Raw genomic sequence first — 24,351 nt, 5'->3', positions numbered from 1 at the left:
TAAATTCTGGCAAATGAAATTTAGTCATTCATTCAATATTCAACAAGTGCAATATGTTGGATAATCTGATGGAAACTTGAAGAAGGGAATGTGTAATAAGATAAAATTTCAAGTTGTGCATTTATTCATTTAATCAGTTATTAATTATTGATTACCTAGTATGTGCCAGGCACTGTGCTTAACTCCCTCACAGAAATTATATTCTAGCAAGGGAACCTGATGACACACAACTAGTGAATAATAAATAATAAGTAGACCTTTAACCATAAACTAGTAAAATGTCTATCACTAGTGATAGATGCACTTAGGGCAGTGGTTCTCAACCTTCTGGCCCTTTAAATACAGTTCCTCATGTTGTGACCCAACCATAAAATTATTTCCGTTGCTACTTCATAACTGTAATGTTGCTACTGTTATGAATCGTAATGTAAATATCTGATATGCAGGATGGTCTTAGGCAACCCCTGTGAAAGGGTCGTTCAACCGCCAAAGGGGTCACGACCCACAGGTTGAGAAATGCTGACTTAGGGGAATGGTCAGGGGCCTGAGACCATGCTGTGGGGGGCACGATTCTACCTTGGATGGAGTACCTAAAAGGCCTGCCTGAGGAGACATTTAAACCAAGCCTGGAGGACAAGAAGGAGCTGACCAAGCAAGGAAGAATGGAAGGCTGCTCTTTGGTTTCTCCTCTTTTGTCTTCTTTTTTTCTGCCTAAGGGCCACGAGTCTGAAGTCACTGAGGCTGGCAGGGCCTTGGCTTTTGTAGGAACTAAGGGCAGGCTGTGCGCCTGGGCTATGATAAGGCCTTGGCAGGGGGTGCACTGGGGGTGGGGAAGGCGGGACAGGTCCACAGGGACCAGATTTCACAGAGCCTAGGGGTGTTACAACAAGTCTGGATTTCGTCCATTAATGTCAAAATGATTGTGAGTGAATGTTTCTCAATCCTTATTACAATTAGTGCCTTGATTTTGGTGGTTTGACTTTGGGATACGTCTTTTCCTCATCTTCAGGGTGATTTTATTTTGCCCTTCCTAATTTCCCACTGTGTGCTTTTTCTATTCAGCCAGCAAGCTAAATTTCCTTGGCTTCCCTCAGCATGAGGACCAGCTTCTTAGCATTACTAAGATGTGGCTCAGTGCGCGCAGCCAGCAGGGGGCGCAGTTGCAGTGCTTCTAAGGGATCAGTGACAGCTGGGCTCTGGGAAATAACTCCATGCCCAAGTGACTTGCCTTTAGAGAAGCCATTTATCCTCTCTTAAAAAAATATTTTCTCTGCAGTCGAAAAGGGAGGAACTTCTGTCTCCTTATACTCGGAGTAAACTCCAGGTGGTTTACACAACATGAGCCCCGGCTCAATTCTGGGCACTGGACAGGGGTCCCCAGTTCTCATTCGGGCTGATGAGTAGCTGAACGACAGTGGGCAAGCCATTTTCATTCTTTTGGCTTTCATTTCCTTATAGGATATGTTGTCGTGTAGAGACCTTCTTGGATCCATTCCAGATTGGATTCACAGGCATGAATTTGACATATGAGAAATAATTATTAGGAAGAAAAATTTCTTAGGCTGTCTTGTCCCTATAAGACTCAGCCTAAGGGAAAAGTGGCTGCTGGGGTTTTGTGGGTTGTAAAGACACCTTGAAGAGGTTTATAGTTAATTTGGACATGTTGCCTCCGCGCTCCACCCCCGCCCCCAGCCCAATGTCATCATGGCCAGGGCCCCTCTCTCAGTCTGGCCTCTGATGCTCTGCTAGCCTGCTCGGTCACAGCAAGCACCTTGGAGCTTGGGTTTGAGATCTGAGTGTCTGAGTGAGAATTTTGGAACTGCAAGTTAAATTTTTCATGCCTTCATTTCTTCAGCTGTAAAATTGGTGGGGCTAATGTTCAAAATGTTTAACAATGGCCCTGAAGAATGTCCCAATGCCCCTAATGTGCCAGGCATTTACTCTTTGGTTATTGGTTTGTTTGAGCTTGTGTGCAGGGGCCAGGAAGTGATGGGCACTGGGGAATTCAGGAGGGAGGCATTTGCTAACTGACGTGGAAATATTTAAACATTTTACCATCTATTTTGGCCATGCTGGTGAGTACTCTGGATATCAGCAGAAAATTGGGATAAGAATGCCTACAGAGGGCTGTAGTGGGGCTTAGGTGAGGCAATGCACATAAAGCTCTTCGCCTGGCATGGCGCAGCTCAAAGCAGCCTGTCTGAGGTTATTGCTGCCATGTCTGCAGGTGGCCCGGCCACCTCCTCTCTGTGATGTGCAGCTGACCACTAGTGTGTGACTCAGAAATAAACCCTTAGAAAAGCCCTGGTGGAAACAGTACCCTTCTCATCCCAGGAGCAATACTTACAAAGTCATCTGACCACTGCTCCTCTTCGTCAGCAGGGCTCTCTGAAATGACACGGAGGAGGCAGAATGCATAAACATAAATCTCAGCTGGCAGCTCCACCCTGTCCACAGCACCTGCACCTGCCTTCCCTGCCTTGGGGCTTCCTGGTCCCCTTTACTTGACCTTGAACGGTTATTACAGTCATCTAATAGTCATTCAATTTCAAATCCTTTTTTTTTTTAAAGTCAATTCTCACAGCATTAAGAGAAGTCTTGCTGGGATCAGAGAAATGGTGCATTTGACCCATGTCTATCTTTGTCAAGGGACATTTTGGGGACCTTAGAGTAACCCAGTAGGAACCTGCAGTTCATACTGTGTTGCTCCCAAGGATTTCTTTGAATCAATATGTGGATGGTGCAGTAAGAAGAGCACTGGACCTGGAGTCAGACCTAAATTCTCATCCAGGCTCTGTTCCTAATCAGATGGAGAGTGGGCAAGAACAACTAACACCCAAGATCAGATAGTGAATAGTTGAGCCCTATGGGCTGACTTCCAAGTGCAAGCTCTGAACCCCAGTGCCATGCTGCCTCACTGTCTTTGAGCTTCAGGTGCAGGCACCATCCTAGACTCTGCAGGGGTATAAAAATGGATGTGACAGCCCAGCTGGCATGGTTCAGTATTTGAGTGTTGACCTATGAACCAGGAGGTCACAGTTTGATTCCTGGTCAGGACACATGCCTGGGATTGTGGTCTTGATCCCCAGAGTGGGGTGTGCAGGAGGCAGCCAATCAACGACTCTCATCATTGATGTTTCTATCTTTCTCTCCATCTCAATTCCTCTCTGAAATCAATAAAAAAATACTTTTTAAAAATTGATGTGGCTAGCTAGTGTAGGGGGTGGAGTTGGAGGCCTGGCTATCTGTTGGCTCCTGCAGAAATCTCTTGTGAACCACCTGGCCCTCCACTGTGCATTCAGGTAAAATCTAGGAAAAACCAGAATGGCCCCCTCTGGGCATCATGACACACCGAGGCAGTAAAGAGACAAAAGTATCATGTGGTAGAGGTTATTTGATGGTGCCCCTCCTCTCCAGCTACACCTGTCTTCCGGTTCCACAAGCAGCTCACAGCATCATCTGGTTAAATGGCCTTAGAGGTTAAGTGCAGAGTCACAACCTTGCAGGCCATTGTCCAGACTAGAAAGCATGACAAGCCAACGTACTAGATCTAGAGTAGTGGGCAGTTTTCCAGCACTTCAGGGAGCCTCCACGGTGTGCAGGTGTTTTAGAACCAGGCTCCCTGGGTTCCAATCCTGGCTCTGGTTTTTGCCACCTGCTTGGCAGTGGACCAGTACTTTAGTGTTTAAAGTTCCATTTCCCCACCTTAAAACAAAGATAAGAATAGTGCCTGCCCATGTTTTTATGAGAGTCAAGTAATATAATACATGTGCTTTGGCACACAGTAAATGCTGTATCGGTATTACTTGTTGTTGTCTTGGGTATTGATAATTCTCAATAAACCCTCAAAACAATTTCAATTCTATTTCACTCTAATGGCAACCATGTGGTATGGCTACCACAAAGACGTGGAGCTAAGATGGCCTCTAGTGTAGTGGGTGAACTTTTCAGGAGGGTAAGTTCAAGTTTAATATGGGCCAGGTGGTTCAATTTGGGGTGTGGGATTTCCTGCCCTTGCGAAGAAGCTGAGAATCTGGTTGGGCCTCCTTTTTGGGGAAAGCCTCTCCTACTGTGTCCTGGACCTGTTTGGGGGCTTAGGCTCCATTGACTGTGTCATAATTTCCTGCCACACAATAAAGGGACTTGTCCCCTTGCCTCACCCAGGCTTTGCAATTCACATGGCCCTCCCAAGCCTGTGGACACAGCACCTGGCACTTAGACCCTACAATGGCCACAGTGGCCCCCATCTCAGTGTCTGCTCCAAGATAAGTCATGTAGGGTCCAGTGTCTTGCTTAAAAGCCTGATTCTGTGATTTGTTAGCAGTGTGACCTTAGGTGAATTGCTTACCCTCCAGGCCTCAGTTTTCTCATCACTAAAATGGACATGATTAGTAGTACTTATATCATACGGTTTTGAGAGAATAAAAGTGAAAGGACACATGGAAAGTGCTTAGAGGCGTACCTGACATAGAGTTAGGGCCCAGTTATTACTATTGAAGGACTTTATCCCTAATTCTCACAATAACCTGAAGGATAGGTAATCTTATCTCTAGATCAGGGATCTGAGGCCTGGGGAGGTTACAAAACTTTTCTTGGTTCACGCAGTGCTTAAGGGACAAAGCCAGGATGCCACCCCAAGTCGAAAGGACCCCAAAGTTCCAGGTATTCTCACCGAGCCACCCAGTACAACAGTAATAAAAGACCTGGAGTTGAGGAGAACAATTGTGTATCAGACAGTCCAGGTGGTATAAAATTTCCTGATAAGTGTCTCAGCACTGGGAGTCATGGCCAGTGCTGGGAAAGATCGAGAAAGGTGTGGTCAGTGAAGGCATGAAGCTTTGTGTCAAAGATGGAATTGGACTGGGCCCTGAAGGACCAGTGGGACTTGAGCAAGAGAATGAAGATGAAGGAGGGCATCTCCCTCTCATCCCCTAAGACAGGCTTGTGTGCCAGGCCCAGAAGTAGGACTTAGAGCTGAGGGATAGAAGGGGCATCCATAAGACACCGATGTGCACAGAATGAATGAGCTCCACTGGAGAGTCACAGGAGAATTTGCCAGGAGGAAAAACAAAGCTAGAGTCACTGCCAGCCAAGGGACACTGTGGTCCTAGTTACAAGCTGGAGATGGGGAGGCTAATGAGTATGGTGTTTGAGTAACTCAGCCATGAAGACATGAAGGCTGAAATAGACTGGGGGTCTTGGGGAGGGGAGGGATGGCTGGAAGGACAGCAAAGGGCTCTGTGGAGTGATCTTGATTGAAGGGGTGAAGGCAAGGGGATGAAGTCAGCCTTTCGGTTCTGAGTCCTCAGGAGCCTCAGAGACTGTGGGGCTGTGCTGGTGGCATCTCGGCCATGGACTTTAGGGGTGCATTCCACAGCTGGTGTCTGACACACAGCCTCAGCTGTGGCTCTGATTCTACTCTGGCTGTGCCCTGGACCAGGAGTCCTCCCATTTCTCCTCCTACAGAGCTGGTGGTGGGATGCAGGGACCAATGGGAAGACTGCAGTGGGACGCAGGAAGGGAAGAAGGAAGGCAGGTGGACCAGCTTTGGTGGTGGGGACAGATTCAGGGAAGGAATATAAAACAGAACTGTAAGGCAGGGGAGGCTGTGAGTGGACAGTCCCACTAGGTACATGCTGAAAAGATAAAGGAATGTGACTTAGTGTGGAAACTGAGGCCAAGGCCAGATCCAGCCTGGCTAGGAGAGGTGATTTGAGTCTAAATGCATCTTTGAAATTCCCTTTTTTGGTATGTTTATTCATCCCTACCCAGGGCCCTATTAACAGGGTGGTGAGTGTGCATAAGAGGGGGACATAGTTGTGGCTTAGCCATCACCTGGCCGTGTGACCTTGGCAGTCACTTTGCCTCTGTGGTTTCCAGTTATTCCTAACATGAAAAGCTTGAATTGGATGATCGTCTCTTGGCTATAAAATACCTTTGAGTCCAAATTTCATTCCTTTATTCTTAGTTCCATGAGGCAGGACTGATGTGGAATCAGCTCTCCCCATGTGAACTTTGTTGGCAGCACCAGTTAGAGTATAAATGAGGAGACGGAAAACCAAGTGAATGCTGGCTTCACTGAGGACGTGGAAGAAAAAGCTGTGCTATATTTCACTTCCTTTGTGGACAAAGGGTTGTTATGCGTATCCCATTCTTCTGTGGCAGACATTTACCCAGAAATCCCTGTGCAGGTAACTTCCTCTGCCCACCCCCATCACTTCTCTGATGTCTTCCCTGCATGACATCAGTGGTGGGAGCAAAGGGTGGGCCTCCTAGGGACAGCACAGCAGCCTCTGGATAGCAGAGCCCAAGTACACAAGGAGAGAGGCCTTATTCAGTTCTGACCTCTCAGGGCTTGTGCAGGGATCACGGGAGCTTCTGCAATGACCTCAGCAGGCTCTGGGGTCACCACAACTGGTTCTCTACACACATACACACCCGCCAGCTCCTGAGCCAGACAAAGACACTAGAGGTTGTTTAACTATGAAAGCACAGGAACTGGAAAGCAGGTTCTGGTGTTATTGTCAAAAGCTCTGGGGGTTCAAAATAGTAAGAAATTACCCAGAAAAGTGTAACCATCTCAGCTTGGGTCAAAGGGAGGAACAGCAGGATGGGAGCTGGGGTGGGTTTCCTGTAGTGGCTGCAGTAACCTTGGGCGTGTTACTTAACATTCCTGAGGTGCATTTTCTTCATCTGGGAAATCAGGTTTGACCAAGTATAACAGGCTAATTTTTAATGATAATTTTGTGTGGCCCATGAATGATGTCATAAATATCCAAATGGCCCTTGGCAGAAAAAGGTTCCCCACTCCTGTAAGGAGAGGAGGGACTGTGGTGACTCTTCTGCTGACCACTGTGGGCATTGGCCCTTTCCATCCTCTGCTTCCTGAAGGTCTCTATCACCAAGGTCAACACATTTTCCTGGGTAGAGGGTGGGGAAGCCATTTGCTTCCGGGACTGGAAAAAGGACATAATTCCCATATCTGGGGGAGAGAGGTGGGGCTGTTTCAGGAGTCTTTGGTGGACTCAAGGCCTCCAGAGAGTGCCTGACTGGGCTCTGGGGCTCTGGAGGCCTGGTGGGCTAAGGTCTCCAAGCACTGGCACGTTCAGGGACCTTGCAGACCCCCTACGTTCAGGAGGAGCTGTCAGGGTTGTTTTCCAAGGCCCCGGGCTTGTAACTGTTTAGGGTCCCCAAGGCTCAGAGGAAGCAGCTGGAAATGCTTCTAGAACATGAGTTGGGGGGCGGGGAGGAGGGGGGGCAGAGGGAAATGGCAAGGGAGGTACTCACTGCAGGTGGTGATGGTGGTTTTGCCAAAAGGACCTTTTCTGGGGACTGGGTGTCAGAGCAGAGGAGAGTAGGCAAGGCCTGGGTGAGGGGATCTCAGCAATAGGATGAATTTCTGAGATCCAGGAACTTCCATGGATTTGACCGTTCAGGAGCCGCAGTAAGGAGAGAGTTGGTAGATTATAGCAGGGTTTCTCAAATTTAATATACGTACATTCAGATCTCCTGGAGCTCTAGTTAAAATACGAAATTCTGATCCCTGAGTTCTCGGGTGGGGCAGAGTCTACATTTCTAATCAGCTCCCAGGTAATGCTGATGCTGCATGCTAGGGATCGAACTTCAAGCAGCAAAGGCTTAGAAGACCCAGCTGAGACCCAGAGAGATTAAGTACAACCTGGAAGAGGCAACTTCCTAAAGCCAGGGGAGTTTAGGAGAAGCTTTGGTCACCCTGGGCCCGGGGCTCCAGAGGCTTGTGTTTCTGTGCGTGTGCAGTATTAGCGTTGGTGGGAAGCTGACAGAGCTTCTTGTTCAGTCCTGTGTGATATAGAAAAGGAGAGGAGAGTGCTTGGTCCAGGGTTACACAGCCTGTGGCTAGGCACTGAAGGACCTTGTATGCAGGCTCAGTGGTTGGCAATTCCTCCTGCTGCTGATGTAAAGCCATGAGAATATAATGCAAAGGCATTTCAGAACAACTCTTGGTGAACGTTGAGAGGACCACATGGGATTAGGAATTAACAAGACTATTCAGAAGCTTCTGTACTGGGACACGCAGCCTGTAACAGGGCTCTGAGCTGTAGCTATGTGAACAGAGAGGGACAAACATATTTGAGAGACACTTAAAAGCTAATAGGATTTAGAGATTATTATTATTATTATTATTATTATTATTATTTTTATTTTGGTAGAGGGGGAAGGAAGAGAAGAAATCAATGATGATCTCTAGTGTGTGTGGGTTAGGCAAAAGGATGAATAAATGATGAATGTTACCTGGCTTTTGCCCAAGTAAAAAATACAAGAGAAGGAGGGGTCCGTGTGGCCATCAGGACAGACTATGAAGCCACAAGGAAATGGGTCTCATCTATATCCCGCCAAGGCTGCCTGCCCCTGACTGGCCCGGACAGGTTTGGGAGGTCATCCCAGGAGATGTCCCAGCAGAAAGTGGGTCTTGTTTGTGGTACACTGTGGTGGGGTGGGTCTAAGCATTGGATTGGATGTTAGACTGTTTGACCTCTGGGGCTCCTATTAAACCTGACACTCCATGATTTCATATTTTCCCATCAAAGCTTTGGGTACTTAACAGGTATAGCCTGCTTGGTTTTCTTTTCATTTTTAGAACTTGGAGAGAAGAATAAGGGTTTTTTGTTGTTGTTGTTTTACTGAGGGCTATATAGAGCTGTCCACATCTAAGAAATCTTTACATTTAAGCCATTAAAAACATATTTTAGACCATAAAAACTACCAACCTCAAGAGTAACTATTCTCCCCTGATGAAGTTGATCCTACTTGGAATGGGAAAGAATTGAGTAACCATGTGCCACCAATAATTTATCCCCACCCCCTTCAAATATCCATTTTAAGTTCTTTATCCAGGAAGCCTTCCTTTCCCCACTTCCCCCACATCCTCCACATCGGATTAGATTAGATACTTTTGTAGAACTTTGTGCTTCCCGATCACACTGAAATGTAATTGCTTTTAACACCATCTGTCTTCCCTTCTAGATGATAAATTCTGTGAGTGTGGCGCTATCTTGTTTAGTACTGTGTTTCTACCTGAGACCTTGCATGTGCCTGGCACATGGAGGATGCTTAATAAAAGTTTGATAAATAGATGACAGGATGGATGGATGGTTGGTCAGATGGATGGATAGGATTCGGTCATTCTTAAAATTAAGATGGACACCTTTTGCCCTATCTGGTTTTGCTCAGTGGTTAGAGCAGGGGTGGGCAAACTTTTTGACTCGAGGGCCACAATGGGTTCTTAAACTGGACCAGAGGGCCGGAACAAAAGCATGGATGGAGTATTTGTGTGAACTAATATAAATTCAAAGTAAACATCATTACATAAAAGGGTACGGTCTTTTTTTTTTTAAGTTTTATTCATTTCAAACGGGCCGTAGTTTGCCCACGGCTGGGTTAGAGCCTTGGCTTGTGGACTGAAGGGTCCAGGGTTCAATTATGGTCAAGGGCACATGGCCAGGTTGTGGGCCAGTAGGGGGTGTGTAGGAGGCAATCAATCAAAGATTCTCTCTCATCATTGATGTTTCAATCTTTCCTTCTCCCTTCCTCTCTGAAATCAATAAAAAAATATTTTTGAAAAATGGGCACCTTTTGTTTCCATGTGAATAGAACATAGTTCTCTTTTCAAGAAGTAAATATACACCTTAAATTAGTCAAGAATCCAAGTATTTTAGAAATACTCTTACCAGAAGCATAATCCCTTCGAGGAACACTTGGAGGTGCTTTGACTTTCAGCCTGTGGGAAAAGGTCATTAGACAAAAGGTCAGTGGGTAGGACATCTGTTGTCAAGGCCCACAATATAAGCAGATATAGAGATAAGAGATAACGAATAGAATAATGGCTTTTTTTGGACCCATTACATCGAAAGACCAAATATATTGAAAATGTAGCCAAGCCATTAACCAGAGGTTTTCCAGCTCTCCCCTTGTCCCCAGTGCAGAATGTGGCTGTGACTTGGCAAAGGTGAAGCCAAGCAGAGAAAGGGCTTTGAGAGGTCAGAGTATAAGCACTGAGTCCAGAGGTTCAAGGAAGGTAAGTGATGAATGTTGATTGGTCGATAGGAAGGTAAGGGACGATGTACTCTGTTTTAATAAATAATTAATGAACACTTTAATAGGAAAAATGAGTTCTCATGAGCACTTTAATTGTAGGTTGGGCTGAAATTGTTTGTGTGCTATTGAAAAACTGACAAATAAGTGAGCAGTGAGTATCTCTAGGCTGGGGGTTGTGATATTTCGCTTAGTTAGAAGTTGAACTGCTTCAAGCTCTTTCAGAGCTTCTGTGGTATCTTTATACACACATAAAGCATTCTGAATATTCACAACCCTTTCCCACTTATTAAAAGAAGGGGGTTAAAACTACATTTTAAAAATGCACCCCAATTTTTAGCTCCTTATGAGTATTGGCAACACCTTCCCTTCCGTTACCGGTGTTTGAGATGGCTACAGTTTATGGTGGAGTATTACTTTTAACAACAGTTACCAGTTTTATTTGAGAATGATTTACTTAATCAAAAATTTTAAATATATAAGTAAGACCTATATCCAGTAGACTTTGTTTACTAAAATATCACATCCTTTAGACGCAGCATACAGTATAAGGTAATCATCATACACAAAGTATATTTCATTGCTTGGAGAAAAAAATAGAGGTTCAGAAATTCATGTTTGATTACAAAAAAAACAAGGCTTATAAACCAGAATTGTAATGATGCAAAAATAACAATATTTATATTTGTATAGAAATCCTGCTTTTCGTTTTCCCAAAGACTCCCACATCTATTATTTCATTCAATTCTCATAGCAAACCTACTAGCAGGGTGTGCTGGGGAAGATACGATCATTAGACCTGTGATGAGGTCGAGAGAGATAGAGATAGAGAGAGAGAGAGAGAGAGAGAGATTACCAAAGGTGTTGTAGGGAAGAAAAACAAAGCAAAACTGGATCTGGGCCATGTCTATTCATGGACCAGTAAAATTTCAAAAAGCACAAACCAACTATTACCCACTTTTGTAATCATTTCCTAAAAGAAAAGGAAGGTTATTTTAATTCCACCCCCCGCCCCCGACAAATGTATGAGGGTCATCATCTCAGAATAAAGGACAGACTCAAGAAAGGACTGGGTCACTGAACACAGGCCAGGAATAAAAGGTGTGGCTTGGGCCCCACTTAGCAGCCAGCAGCTACACACCAGCCCCCAGCACTTCAAGGTCCTTACTTTCTCATTCGGCCGTGACCAGTGACGACTCTGTCACAGTTTTGGGTTAGGAAACCAGTGTGTTCAACCATGCTTCCTCCTTTCAAGGTGGCACCTGTTGCCTGGCAACGAGTGAGAGCTAAGAACTACAAGTCACTTCAAACCAAAGGGCCACTGACTTCACCAGGGGTAATGACTATGGCAGCCATATTTTTCAAGCTGAGAACAAACACAGCTTGTCAAGTGAAAGTGCATTTTTGGAAAACAAAAAGTGCAATGGGTATACTGCAATGGAAACTGCCTGGAAAAATTTGAGCCCTGTGGCTGCTGTAAGTATGACTGACCATGGAATGGCCATTTTATATAGAGGCTTCATACTATTGAGAAAACTGCTGCATTGTAAAACTGGCAGCTGTGAGATAATCTAGAATTGCTAGTGATTAAAACAGTGATAGTGGGGCTCTCTCATTTCAATGAAATTCTGAAACAAATGAAAACAATCACACTCCTCTCCTCTCCCAGACACAGGACAGACAGGAAGAGGAATTCTCCTCCTCCATGATGACTATTGCCCCACAAGCAGACCATTTTAACTATTTTACGATGATCACTTATACACATTGAGGCCCATTTACATTTTATAGTGTGAAAAAACCACAAAAGTGATTTCTTACTTTTAAGTTTTGCAACGACCAAAAAGAATGAAGATACTCTGTTCTGAAGGCAATGTACTTTCATACACCATTGGTGGTACAAAATTTTGGGAAAGCAAATTGCTAACATCCATAAAGACTTCAAGGGCACATATCCTTCAACCCAGAAATTTCATTTCAGGAATTTATTTTTCTAGTATACTCAGAGTCTGCAAAGGATATTTATTAAAATATTATTCGTGGCAGTTAAACTGAAAGAAGTGCCCACAAAATTTTGATCTTATCTAAATTGATATTATCAAATTGCCCTCCAAAAATGTTCTAGTTTAAATTCCAACCTTCCCCCCATCTTTAAAAAATATCCAACAATATATGCTTGGTGAAATGAACAATAATACATTTCTAGTAGATTATTAATCAGCTTTTTAAAAGGGAATATGGTTTATTTTCACATACCAACCAAAAAAGATGTGCATGATATGCTATTAAGTAAAATCACCAAACAAAGCAAGTTGGTAGAATGGATTATAAATATGATACCATTCATGATGAAAATGTTTGTGTGTATAGGCATGCATTGTATCCATGTCATTGTATGTACATGTCTGTATAAGCTTATACATATAGATTTATATACCAAACTCACACATGACAATGTCCATTTCTGGGGAGTAGGCTAAAGTGGGGATATGAAGAAGTAGAAACTTTTGACTATACAACTCTGAACTCTGGTTATTTCCTCCCCCCTGGTGAATCTATATTACTTTCTTAAAAAAAAAACACACACAACTTAAAAACTTAACAAATAACAGTTCCCCTTTCTGCTTAATTTAGATTTTGAGTGTCAAATGCGAGTATGTACAATATTATGTACAATTTCTCTTCTCTTAACAAAAGCTTAAGCATTTGGGGTGTACAGGAAGATGGAGAATTCTAGCTTTCCCTCTACAAGTGCCAATTGAAAACACCATTTAAGGCAATAACTGAAAAAGCAGAAATCAAAATATGGAAGAGAGGTATGGCATCCTAAAGGAGCTTGGGCTGTGTTCTTGTAACTTCTCTTTAGGATTTTTCCAACTGTGTCCTCATGACCCTTAGCTGAATGGTTTTGGAAGCTGATTTCCTACTTCAGTAAACGTCATTTTGACATTTGCTCAGCACCTCAAATGGCATCGCTTACCCTTTGAGCAGTGAGGGGGGAAGTGAAGTGCCCCGAGAACCACCCCGTTCTCTCAGCAGGATTCCTGAATGTGGCTCTGAGTGCCGTGGACTCCGCCAGGAGTAAGAAAGGGTTACATGCTAAAGAGGTTGCAACTCCTCACTCGGAACCAGAGAACTTTGTTTTTTCCCTTTCGCAGGCTGGCATAACATGTTCAGATTAGTGCTCATATAGTGCTCTGGAGTCTAACTTACTTTTTTATTTTGTTCATTATTCCACCTTCATTGTTTTTAATATCATGGACCATCTTTTGAAGCTGCCTGTAAGAGACAAAAATTAAACATAAAATTTTAATAACTACGTTGATTTTTTTAAAAAAAATCTATCCTATTGAAAAGAGAGATAGAACCTTACAATAAAATCCCAAATAGCATGAATTATATTGTATTTCTTTAAGTTTAATTAATCGTATTTAATTGAATTGACCATCTGCTACTAGAGTAGAGGGAAAGGGTGACTGATTCTATGGTTCTATAAGGAATGTGGTCATTGGGCCGTGGCCCCATCAGGCATCTGTGAAGGGGAATTCTGATTCCCAGAGCTGTCTGTTCTAAGGAGACATGTGAGGTCCAAGCCCTCTGATCCCATCATAAGCCTCATTGTTCATCACTTACTGTCCTCTCAGCCCCTATATTGCAAGAATGGGGCCTATCTTGAAGCTCACAGGATAGGCTGAAATCAGGTCCAAAATTTTTTTCATTAACTTTACTAACTTTTTAACTTTACTAACTTTTTTTTTTTTTTTTTGACTGGGAATACCTATTTATTTGGTCTATTAACACCAAGATCTGCAAAAAAAAAACACCAACTTCTAAACACAGGATAAGAAAACTTGAACATTAACATTCTTCTTCAGTTTTGTGAAGCTCTGCGGCATGGAAAATATACAAACTTCAAACAGCTGCAAAAATAGTGTCTTTGGGAGAAAATAGAGTTTCTACATTGATACAAGAAAAATAGGCATTTTTCTAATCCAACCCAGTCCTGGGGCAGGTGGAGGGTATAGAGTCCCCACCTGCCACCTGGAGGAATGCCAGCTCTTCCTTCCCCCACTACCCACCTGGGGCTGGGCAGGTTGAGCTGCTGCTTAAGACAATCTTAGTCAGGATGAAAGCGAGATGAAAATGCCACTTAGGAAAACGCTAGGGTCCCCTCTCTGCCAGCAGCTGGATTGGCTAAGTGTTATGGCCCGTTAGGGCTGCTTTGATCTGCTCCTAATTTTCCAAATTCTACCTAGTAATTTTAATTGTCATTTAAAAGTTACACACATAGAAAATCCATAAAGAAAATGATTAGTGAATCTGGTTGCATAGGTATTTGAAACTTCTGTAGAACAAAAAGTAATACGCACAAAAATCAAAAGATAAATGACATGCGGAAGAAATATCTGTAACACATAATAATGGTAGTAATTACAATAATGACTGCAATTTTTGATTTACAAAGAAATCTTATAACGAAGTAAAAAAATGATTAATGATTCAATAGAAAAATGAGCAAAGGATGTGAACATATCGCTAACAGTAAAACATAAGTGGCCAACAGACCAATGAAAAGATATATATGTATTTTTAAATATGTTTTTATTGATTTCAGAGAGAGTAAGGGAAAGGGAGAGAAAGATAGAAACATCAATTTGCTGCCTCCTGCGCCCTCTTCACCCCCCCAACCCCCACTGGGGATAAAGCCTGCAATGTGACCCCAGAAAGTGCCCTGACCAGGAATTGAACTGGTGACCTCCTGGTGCATGGGACGATGCTCAACCAAAAGAACCACACTGGCTGGGCCCAATGAAAACATATCATTTATATTTAAAGAAATCTAAATCAAACAACAGTGAGATATGCTCTGCTTATCAGACTGGCCAAACTTAACTCGTGTGACAATACAAATGGTTAATGAGGGTATGAGAATACAGATATTCTTGGGAATGTAAATTGTTACAGTCATTATCTGTCAAAATTTAAACTGTCCATGCCTTTTGACCCAGAAATTCCACTATTAGGAATTGCCTTATGAACATGGTCATAAAATTATACTATTATATAGATATCCACATTGTACAGATATAAGCATTATCTATAATAACCCTCATCCTTTCTGCCTTCCCCTGAAAAAACCTGGAAACAACCTAAACACCCATCAATCACTAAAAGGGAACTACTTAAATAAACTTTGATAAAGCTATATGACAGAATACCACAGACCCCTTTTTTTTAAAAAACAAACATCTGTATTGCTGGTGTATAAAAATCCCCAAGAAATATTAAGTTAAACAAAAATGGAAAAGGAGGAAGAGGAAAAAAGAAGGAAGGGCAGTTCAGAATAGTATGTAGTATGTGCCATCTTTGTTGGGGGGAAAGACCATATACACGCATATGTGCTGGTATGTGCATAATTTTCTAGCAAGATACACAAGAGGTCATTAAAAGGTGGTTTTCAGAGCCAATGGAGTGCTTTTACACAAATTAGAAAAGGGAACCCCTTGTCTCTGAATGGACACTGCCCAGTAGCAGGGCACACAGCTTGGCAAACAGATAAGGGGATTTCAGGCCCTACCAGTCCTTATATCTGGACAGTGAGGACTGGTGGCTTGGAGTGGGGAAGGGGCTCCTACTTTATAAAAAGGAGACTTTTACTCTACAATGAAAACTTTTCTATAGTATTTGACTCTTGATAGCATGACCTTAGTGTATGCCTTTTATATCTGTTTTACATACATATATACAGAAGCATGTTGACAGGATTGGAGGATCAGGCCACGTTTTATTTTCTTCCTAATAACGTGGCTCTGCCCTGAGAGAGTAGGATATCTGAATTCACCTTTCAGGCAAGCCTTCCCTTTGTTCTGCAAAAACTGTTTGACTGGGTTTTAGTTAACAAAATGGAAAGATTATACACAATCATTGTACCCAGAGAAAATCGTGATTTCCCATAAACCTGCATGCAGATGTCTCTGATTCTGGAAGCTGGGCCTTCTGTTGGATAATACGAATAGTGGTGCACAATTAAGTTTAGCGCAGGTCTGCAAAACCCTGTGGGTTGAGGGGTACCTGGGAAGAATGTTCTCTGGTTCGGTAAGGATTTAGAACCCATATGCTACAAAGCTTTTTGGTGTGGATGGAGCCATTCAGAGCAATGGTTCTCAACCTTCCTAATGCCACGACCCTTTAATACAGTTCCTCATGTTGTGGTGACCCCAAAGCATAAAATTATTTTCGTTGCTACTTCATAACTGTAATTTTTCTACTGTTATGAATCGTAATGTAAATATCTGATATGCAGGATGTATTTTCATTGTTACAAATTGAACATAATTAAAGCATAGTGATTAATCACAAAACAATATGTAATTATATATGTGTTTTCTGATGGTCTTAGGCAACCCCTGTGAAAGGGTCGTTCGACCCCCAAAAGGGTCGTGACCCACAGGTTGAGTACTGCTGGGTTAGACAATCATATACTTTACAAAGCATTTGCCCCAAAATTCCAGTACCCACATGGAACTATTGGGAGATAGTACATAGTTGTTACAGAGTAACTTCCCACCTGCCCGCTATTAGTAGTTACTACAATAAGAAAATCTCTGTTTAATCTGGATTTAGGATTAAAGTAGGTCTCATATTAAAGCAACTCTTTGCAAACATAAAGAGCAGGGAACTTCCTCCTCCTTCTTTATCCCTGAATCTTAACTCGGGTCTTTTGCAGCTTTAAGTTTTATTTTATGTACCCTAAATTAGTAGCACTAGTTATTGGTCATTGAATCTCCAGTCTAATAGCAATTTGTGAAATATTATTTGGTTCATGTGACATCTTTTGTATCTTATATCTTAAACTGTTTTGGGGGGTCCTAAACTGAAACTAGTTTTAATGCTTTAGTTTGTGAAAGTAATACAAGCTAATTTTTAAAAATTCATATGATCCAGATAGGTAACAAGTGAAAACTACTCATAATTCTTTGCTGGGAACAGGGAAGATCAGAGAGCTGGGAGGATCCTAAGAAGGGGATAACTGATTTAAGGTTTTAAGATGAAGAGACCTGGGAGCTGGATCCTCATGCAAAATAGAAATTCACCAGGCAAAAAGAGTGAGGAACAGCAGCCTGGTAGTGGAACAGCAAGTACAAAGGCTCACAGGTGAAATTGTCTGGGGTGTTGGGGTCTAGTGAGAAGTTGAGAGTGGCAAGAATTGGGGTATTGGAGGGAGGGGTATAGTAAAAATTTAAGCTTGGGGTGCAAGGAGTTAAGGTCTGTGTTAGGCCCAGGAGATGGGGTTTATACGTGGTGGGAAGCCCTTTCAGAGACCTTTGCTCAGGGGTGTGTCCTGACTGGGGAGAAGAATGGATTAGGGGGAGGCCTGGGCATGGGGACACTGCTGGCTGGGAGATCAGTATGAAGGCAACTCTCCTGGGCCCCAGCTCAAGCCATGGCCATGGGATAGCAAAAGCACTGGGGTAATGTTAGGAGTGTCCTTTCAGGCCTCATCTGGGCAGAAGAAACACTCGGTGGCCACAAGGCCAACAGCTCTCAAAGAGAAATTTGCCTGGACACAGTGCGCTGCCCCACCTTATTGGGGCCTAAGGCAAAATAAATCAGCAGTACTAGTCCCATCTTCAGTTTTGTTTAAATCCTCACCCAAGGATATGTTTTTATTGATTTTTAGTGAGAGATAGAGAGAGAGAGAGAGAGAGAGAGATCAATTTATACATTCACTGGTTGATTCCTGTATGTGCCCTGTCCAGGGATTGAACCTGCAACCTTGGCATACTGGGATGACACTCTAACCAACTGAGCTACCCAGCTAGGGCTAGTCCTGTCTTCATTTAAAATGTCAATATTTTCTTCAAGAGGGATTTTTTTTGTATTAATTTTGATTTTTAAAATATTATACTAAATACAGTAAAATATTATACTAAATAATTTTTTAAATATTATACTTAATACTGAATTCGTGATAATTCAATTGATGTTTCTTCCTTTTCAGGTTTAACTCATTGGAATTAAAAATTATACGAAGTTTATATACATTTTTTGGGACACCCTATATTGTTTATCTTGATTCACTGATTTTGGGGGGCTCCCCTTAAAGTTTAAGGTTATTATTTGTTTTACACAAGACATGCGTTTGTTATTTATTCCAATACTCTGTGAATGCACACTGGGCAAGGCATATGCAGGGTGCAGAGCTAAGCTCAACACAGATCTTGCCCTCTTGGACTGTAATGCAGGAGAGAGGTCCCGGACTAAAATCTTGTGACTTGTGTGAAACCTGGGGACAGGTATAGACAGAGAAGGGTGATTCACACAAAATATCTCCCTTTGGGTAATTTCTGTCTCAAAGCTGAAGTCTCTGGCCACCATCCGTCATTTTGAAACAGAATGGCACTTTTTAGTGACTAAGCTGGTATTTGCATGCAGCAGAACTTGTCCCCAGTTCCCCCTCTGCCCTTTTCATAGCCTCTGGCCCAACTTCCTCGTGCCCCACTTCCTGGGCCTTGCTGTGACTTTACTGATGTTATATTTAGCTTTTCAAAGTAGGCAGCCAAGTCTGCTTCCATCTGGACAGTGAGTCCACGGTAGAGCCGGCACAGAAGTTTTGACAGTCACTTCCATGGGTGATAATCCGAGGCAGCCTCCCAAGGCTGAGTTGGCACCCCCAATGCCATTCACAGATGCAGGTGCTGAGGCCCAGAGAGGTCATTCTGCTTGTCTCAGATCACACAGCTTTGAGAGCCTGCTCCTAATTTTACCTGTCATTAAAGTAGTCACAGAAATTTGGCAGTGTGGCAGCCTTAAGGAATGTCCTGGGTCAACCTCCTTTCTTGTAAGGGAGGAAACTGTACTGTAGGGAAATGTTGCCATTATGCCCTGTTTTTTTCCTTTTCCAGACGTGGCTGGAGTCTCCCGTTAGAGGATCAGCTTTTCCGTGGCAGGGATTTCTTCCACAGCCCGGAGCCACAGTCACAGGCAGAGCCCAAGAAGCCACGCCAGTCAGACTCAGTTAATCAACGGCAGCAATGGTGAAAGCCAGCACTTACTGAGCATGGATTATGTGCCAGGTACTTTGCAGGCATTATCTCATTTCGCCCGTACAATTCTAGGTAGGCCCTATAATCATCCCCATTTAAGAAAATTGGGATAAAAAATAACCACATAAAAATTATGCTATTTTTATGTGTACAGTTCAGTAGTGTATTCACATACACATTGTATATGCACATTGCTGTGATTATCCCAGTTTTATAGATGAGAAGTTTTCTCCAGGAAGTTAAGTAATTTCCCCCAGGTCCTTCACCCAACAAACGACAAAGATGGGACTCAAAGTCAGGCTATCTGACATGAGAACTGTGGGGAGCCGATATAAGGTTAAGCCTCGGACTGACCTGTTGGCAAAGTCACAAACAAGTCTTCTCCGAGTCTTAAACAACCCAATCCGAGAGGTGGCCACTGATTTACACGCGCTGTCATTTAAAAAGTAAAAATGGGGGAATTTGCCGGAAGCCAGTCCACCCTTGCTGCTTGACACAATCGCTGCAGGGAAGAAACATCTGCACAGCTGATGTTTCAAGGGACCTGGCGTATATGGCATATGTTTGCTCCCCCTCTTAGCACTGTGTTTTAAACAGACCCACCTCCCCGAGAAAGGTTGTTTCCCCAGGTGGGGATTTTTTTCCCTGGAGTTAGGGATTAACAGGACTAAGGCAGGGAATAAATCTGTAAAGCCCCTTAACTAAGTGCCAGGCGGGTAGTTAATCACTTTAACTACAAACAATCATGCTTAAGCTACATAATCTTTACTTAGGATAATCTCCTTCAGTTACTTCCTTGTAGCTTAATAGAACAATAGAGTAACCTTGGAATGGAGATAAGAAACCCCTAACCTTTGGGATAGAATGGATAGGATTAAAATCAACTGGTATAAATACAGATGTAACAGGACAATAAAGACGGAACCTGGCTATGATGATCAACTGAACGCTGCCTCCGTGTCATTCCTTCTTCGCCGAGGCCATCCACACCTTTGGGAACCCCTGGACCTGCTGGCCTTGATAGGGGATCGGAGGTGGCAGTAGCTGGGCCTTGGTTGTCTTCCAGTCTCTCCTCGGCTCGCCCTCTAGCCCGCATCTCTCCCCTTCCTTCTTTCCCTTCCCTGTCTGTGATCAGCGGTGGCGGCTCCAGCAACCGCCGGGCCCCATCTGTGAAGAGGCCTTAGCCAACGATAACGGCGACACCTCGGAGCTCGCAGGGCGCGGGGGGGGGGGGGAGGCCCGGGCCTTGGAGATGGAGAATTCCCAGTTGTGTAAGCTGTTCATCGGCGGCCTCAATGTGCAGACGAGTGAGTCGGGCCTGCGCGGCCACTTTGAGGCCTTTGGGACCCTGACGGACTGCGTGGTGGTGGTGAACCCCCAGACCAAGCGCTCCCGTGGCTTCGGCTTCGTGACCTACTCCAAGGTGGAGGAGGCCGATGCCGCCATGGCCGCCTCTCCCCATGCCATAGACGGCAACACGGTGGAGCTGAAGCGGGCGGTGTCCCGGGAGGATTCGGCGCGGCCCGGTGCCCACGCCAAGGTGAAGAAGCTCTTTGTCGGGGGCCTGAAAGGAGACGTGGCCGAGGGCGACCTGATCGAGCACTTCTCGCAGTTCGGCACCGTGGAGAAAGCCGAGATCGTTGCCGACAGGCGGTCCGGCAAGAAGCGTGGCTTCGGCTTCGTGTATTTCCAGAATCACGACGCGGCGGACAAGGCTGCAGTGGGCAAGTTCCATCCGATCCAGGGCCATCGCGTGGAGGTGAAAAAGGCCGTCCCCAAGGAGGAGATCCACTCCGGCGGAGGCGGAGGCGGAGGCGGCTCCCGGTCGGGCCGAGGTGGCCGTGGCGGCGGTGGTCCTGATCAGAAGGGCCTGTCGAAGGGCGGCGGCTGCGGCTACAACAGCTACGGTGTTTACGGTGTTTACGGTGTTTACGGTGTTTACGGTGTTTACGGTGTTTACGGTGTTTACGGTGTTTACGGTGTTTATGGCGGCGGCTACAATGCCTACGGAGGCGGCGGCGGCGGGGGTTCGTCCTACGGCGGAAGCGACTACGGTAGCGGCTCCGGCAGCTACAGTCAGCACCAGTCCTCCTACGGCCCATGAAGAGCGGCGGCCCAGGCAGCAGCTGGGGCGGTCGCAGTAACAGCGCACCTTACAGAGGTGGCTATGGCGGTGGGGGTGGTTATGGAGGCAGTTCCTTCTAAACAAAATTTTAATGTCCGTGTTGACTTTAGGGGTAGCTGTTTTCAACAACCCCAGGGTCAACTCCTGAGTTCCTTTCCCTCCCACCGCCTTCCCCGTTTGCCTTTGGGGGAGCCGCTTCTAAGGCTGCTTACCCTTAGGGGTATTGCCCTATCTGCCTGCCACCTCTCCAAGATGGACTCTGCCCCACCTACACATTTTTGTGTTAGTTATTGATAGACTCTATTTTTTAATTATTACTTGGACCTTGGTCGTTTTTATACTAGCAAAATGTCTTGTTTTAATTTGTGTGTTTTTTTTTGGGGGGGGGGAGGGAGTGAACTTGCTGATTCTGTAGCCAAAACCTGGGTGGGGGTTGTGGTGGGGGGTTAGTTTACTTTGTTGTAAGGACTTGATACCTGGCTACAGCGTTTTCTATGAAATCTACTTGGATCCCAAGCCTGAAATTTGGAAGCATATGTACAAAAATCATTTTTACGTTTTATTTTTAATAAATCATTGTGTTTGACCGTAAAAAAAAAAGGAATAAATTCGTAAAACCCCTTAACTAAGTGCCAGGCAGGTAGTTAATCACTTTAACTATGAACAATAATGCTTAAGCTACATAATCTTTTTTTAAAATATATTTTATTGATTTTTTACAGAGAGGAAGGGAGAGGGACAGAGAGTCAGAAACATCGATGAGAGAGAAACATGGATCAGCTGCCTCCTGCACACCCTCTACTGGGGATGTGCCTGCAACCAAGGTACATGCCCCTGACCGGAACTGAACCTGGGACCCTTCAGTCTGCAGGCCGATGCTCTATCCACTGAGCCAAACCAGTCAGGGCTAGCTAATCAATCTTTACTTAGGATAATCTCCTTCAGTTACTTCCCTGTAGCTTAATAGAACAATAGGGTAACCTTGGAATGGAGGTAAGAAACGCCCTAACCTTTGGGATAGAATGGATAGGATTAAAATCAACTAGTATAAATACAGATGTAACAGGACAATAAAGACGGAACCTGGCTATGATGATCAACTGAACGCTGCCTCCGTGTCATTTCCTTCTTCGCCGACTCCATCCTTACCTTTGGGAACCCCTGGACCTGCTGGGGATGAACCCCAACAGAGAACCTGTGCTCTCAACCACCCGTGGGTGTCACCTTCTAACTTGTTTCAACTTGGTCCCTAACCAGGGCAGGTGACCAGCTGCCTCTTTGGGACCTTCCTCTCTGTCCCTGCAGAAGGCATCTAGTCCCTCTGCCAGCCATGTACTTTTTACTGGGGACACACGTGCCCTTGCTTGGTCCCCAAGGCCAGACTTGTTGCTGGAGGGAAGCATGGAATCTTAGGGCTTGTTGCAGTCTTTAGGGAGGGGCAGAGAGAAAAGAGAAAGGGACCGATGACCGGAGGAGGGGGAAAGAGAGATGGCGATGTATGCAGGTGGCAGGAGGGACTGTGGCACGAGCTCTCTGGTGTCAGAACATGCTCAGAAGTAAAGGCTGGGAGAGAGAACCAAGATGGCGGCATAAGGTATAAACCTATGCGTGCTGCCTCCCACAACAACATTGAAACTACAACTATAAGATGAAACAGCTATCATCCAGAACCACGGGAAAGCTGGCCGAGTGGAAGTTCTACAACTAGAAGGAAAGAAAGAAGTGCATTGAGACTGAGTAGGAGGTGCAGAGGCACCAAGAACAGATGTACAAAGGCGGGCGCCAGGTGGCTGCACCTGGGTGCTCGTTTTTTTTTTCAATCAGAAGGGGATACAAGCTCTCGAATGCACTGAGCTCGTTTAAGACGAGATTCTGAGGTCCCAGACTCCTACGGGGAGAAACTGGACTGTCTTGTAGCGGGTTAGAAAGCGAGGGTGGCCTTCTCGCAGAGCTGCTCGAAGGGATCATTGTTGCTGTGGGGGCGTTGCACTCAGGGACTCAGAGACGCGGAGTCAGTCATGGAGACGCGAGGAGTTGCCGCTGATGACAGCCATTGCTGTTTGCTCTGCCCTGGTGATTCTCTGAGACCCCACCCCACTCAATTTACATCCCCACCCAAGCTGTGCCAGTGGCCAAAGGAATCACTTGTGCTTTTGCAGCCTAACCCAACAAAATGCAGCTGGGTCAGAGAGCTCCAAAACTTCCAAATTCCAAACAAAGAAGAGAAATCTGTTGATATCGCTGTAGCTCCTGCTGGGTGGACCCACACAGTGGTTGACTTGGAGATCCAGGAGCCAGGGTACCCCTGGTCAGATACCAGATTTCAACTCCTCACATCTATAAGGGACACACTCAAGAAGCAGACTCAGTGAGCACCAAAGCCCCACTGAAGCAAGTCCTGCCCCATAAGGGTGTCTCCAACACAGCAGTTCTTCCACTATAGACACAACGGGTCCTCACAGTCAGCCAAAAATGCGGAGACAAAGAAACATGTCACAAATGAAAGAAATGGAGGAAAGCAAACTAATGGGGGGACATAGAGTTTAAAACCACAGTTATAAGGTTACTCAAGAATCTTCTACGAACCTCCGAGGAACTTAGTGAGACCTTTAAGGATCTTAATGAGAATGCCAAAAAAATGGAAAAGGACCAGTCAGAAATTAAGCATACACTAACTGAAGTTAAAAATAAAATACAGAGATCCAACAGCAGACTAGAGGATCCCAAGAATCAAGTCAAAGATTTGAAATATGAAGAAGCAAAAAACACCCATCCGGAAAAGCAAAATGAAAAAAGAATCCAAAAATATGAAGATAGTGTAAGGAGCCTCTGGGACAATTTCAAACGTACCAACATCCAAATTATCGGGGTGCCAGAAAAAGAGAGCAAGATACTGAAAGCATATTAGAAGAAATCATGACAGAAAACTTCCCCGATCTGATGAAAGAAATAGACTTACAAGTCCAGGAAGCAAAGAGAACCCCAAACAAAAGGAATCCAAAAAGGACCACACCAAGACACATAATTAAAATGCCAAGGGCTAAAGACAAAGAGAGAATCTTAAAAGTAGCAAGAGAAAAACAGTTACCTACAAAGGAGTACCTGTAC

At 44.5% G+C, this 24,351-nt stretch overlaps 3 protein-coding genes across 9 annotated transcripts in view; 2 read left to right on the top strand and 1 right to left on the bottom strand.

Moving 5' to 3' along the window:
* ZNF518A (zinc finger protein 518A) overlaps nt 1-19,547 on the top strand; it is a 92,829-nt gene extending 73,282 nt beyond the window's left edge. For all 4 annotated transcript variants that reach the window (XR_004972174.1, XR_004972171.1, XR_004972173.1 and 1 more), the window contains one exon: nt 18,978-19,547. The gene's annotated coding sequence lies outside the window, so the exon portion shown is untranslated. The remainder of the gene's footprint in view (nt 1-18,977) is intronic.
* The window catches only part of BLNK (B cell linker), a 71,777-nt gene that overhangs the window by 34,689 nt on the left and 12,737 nt on the right, over nt 1-24,351 (bottom strand). For 2 of the 4 annotated variants that reach the window (XM_036336483.1, XM_036336484.1), the window contains exons 2-4: nt 13,285-13,350; nt 9,708-9,757; nt 2,348-2,388 (exon numbers count right to left, since the gene is read on the bottom strand). In XM_036336483.1, coding sequence (XP_036192376.1) covers nt 2,348-2,388; nt 9,708-9,757; nt 13,285-13,350 — 157 coding nt within the window. Of the gene's footprint in view, nt 1-2,347; nt 2,389-7,287; nt 7,414-9,707; nt 9,758-13,284; nt 13,351-24,351 lie in introns of those variants that run through there. The other 2 variants (XM_036336486.1, XM_036336485.1) reach the window with 2 other exon arrangements.
* Nucleotides 20,352-21,237, top strand: LOC118669921 (heterogeneous nuclear ribonucleoprotein A0-like). Its single transcript, XM_036336488.1, has one exon. It carries the CDS (start codon nt 20,371-20,373, stop codon nt 21,220-21,222), a length of 852 nt encoding a protein of 283 aa, XP_036192381.1. The 5' UTR covers nt 20,352-20,370; the 3' UTR covers nt 21,223-21,237.

This window comes from Myotis myotis, unplaced genomic scaffold, assembly GCF_014108235.1.
Source record: "Myotis myotis isolate mMyoMyo1 unplaced genomic scaffold, mMyoMyo1.p scaffold_m19_p_15, whole genome shotgun sequence".
Lineage (NCBI taxonomy): Eukaryota > Metazoa > Chordata > Mammalia > Chiroptera > Vespertilionidae > Myotis > Myotis myotis.
The sequence above is the reverse complement of the archived record's forward strand: the minus strand, read 5'-3'. Positions and strand labels throughout refer to the sequence as shown.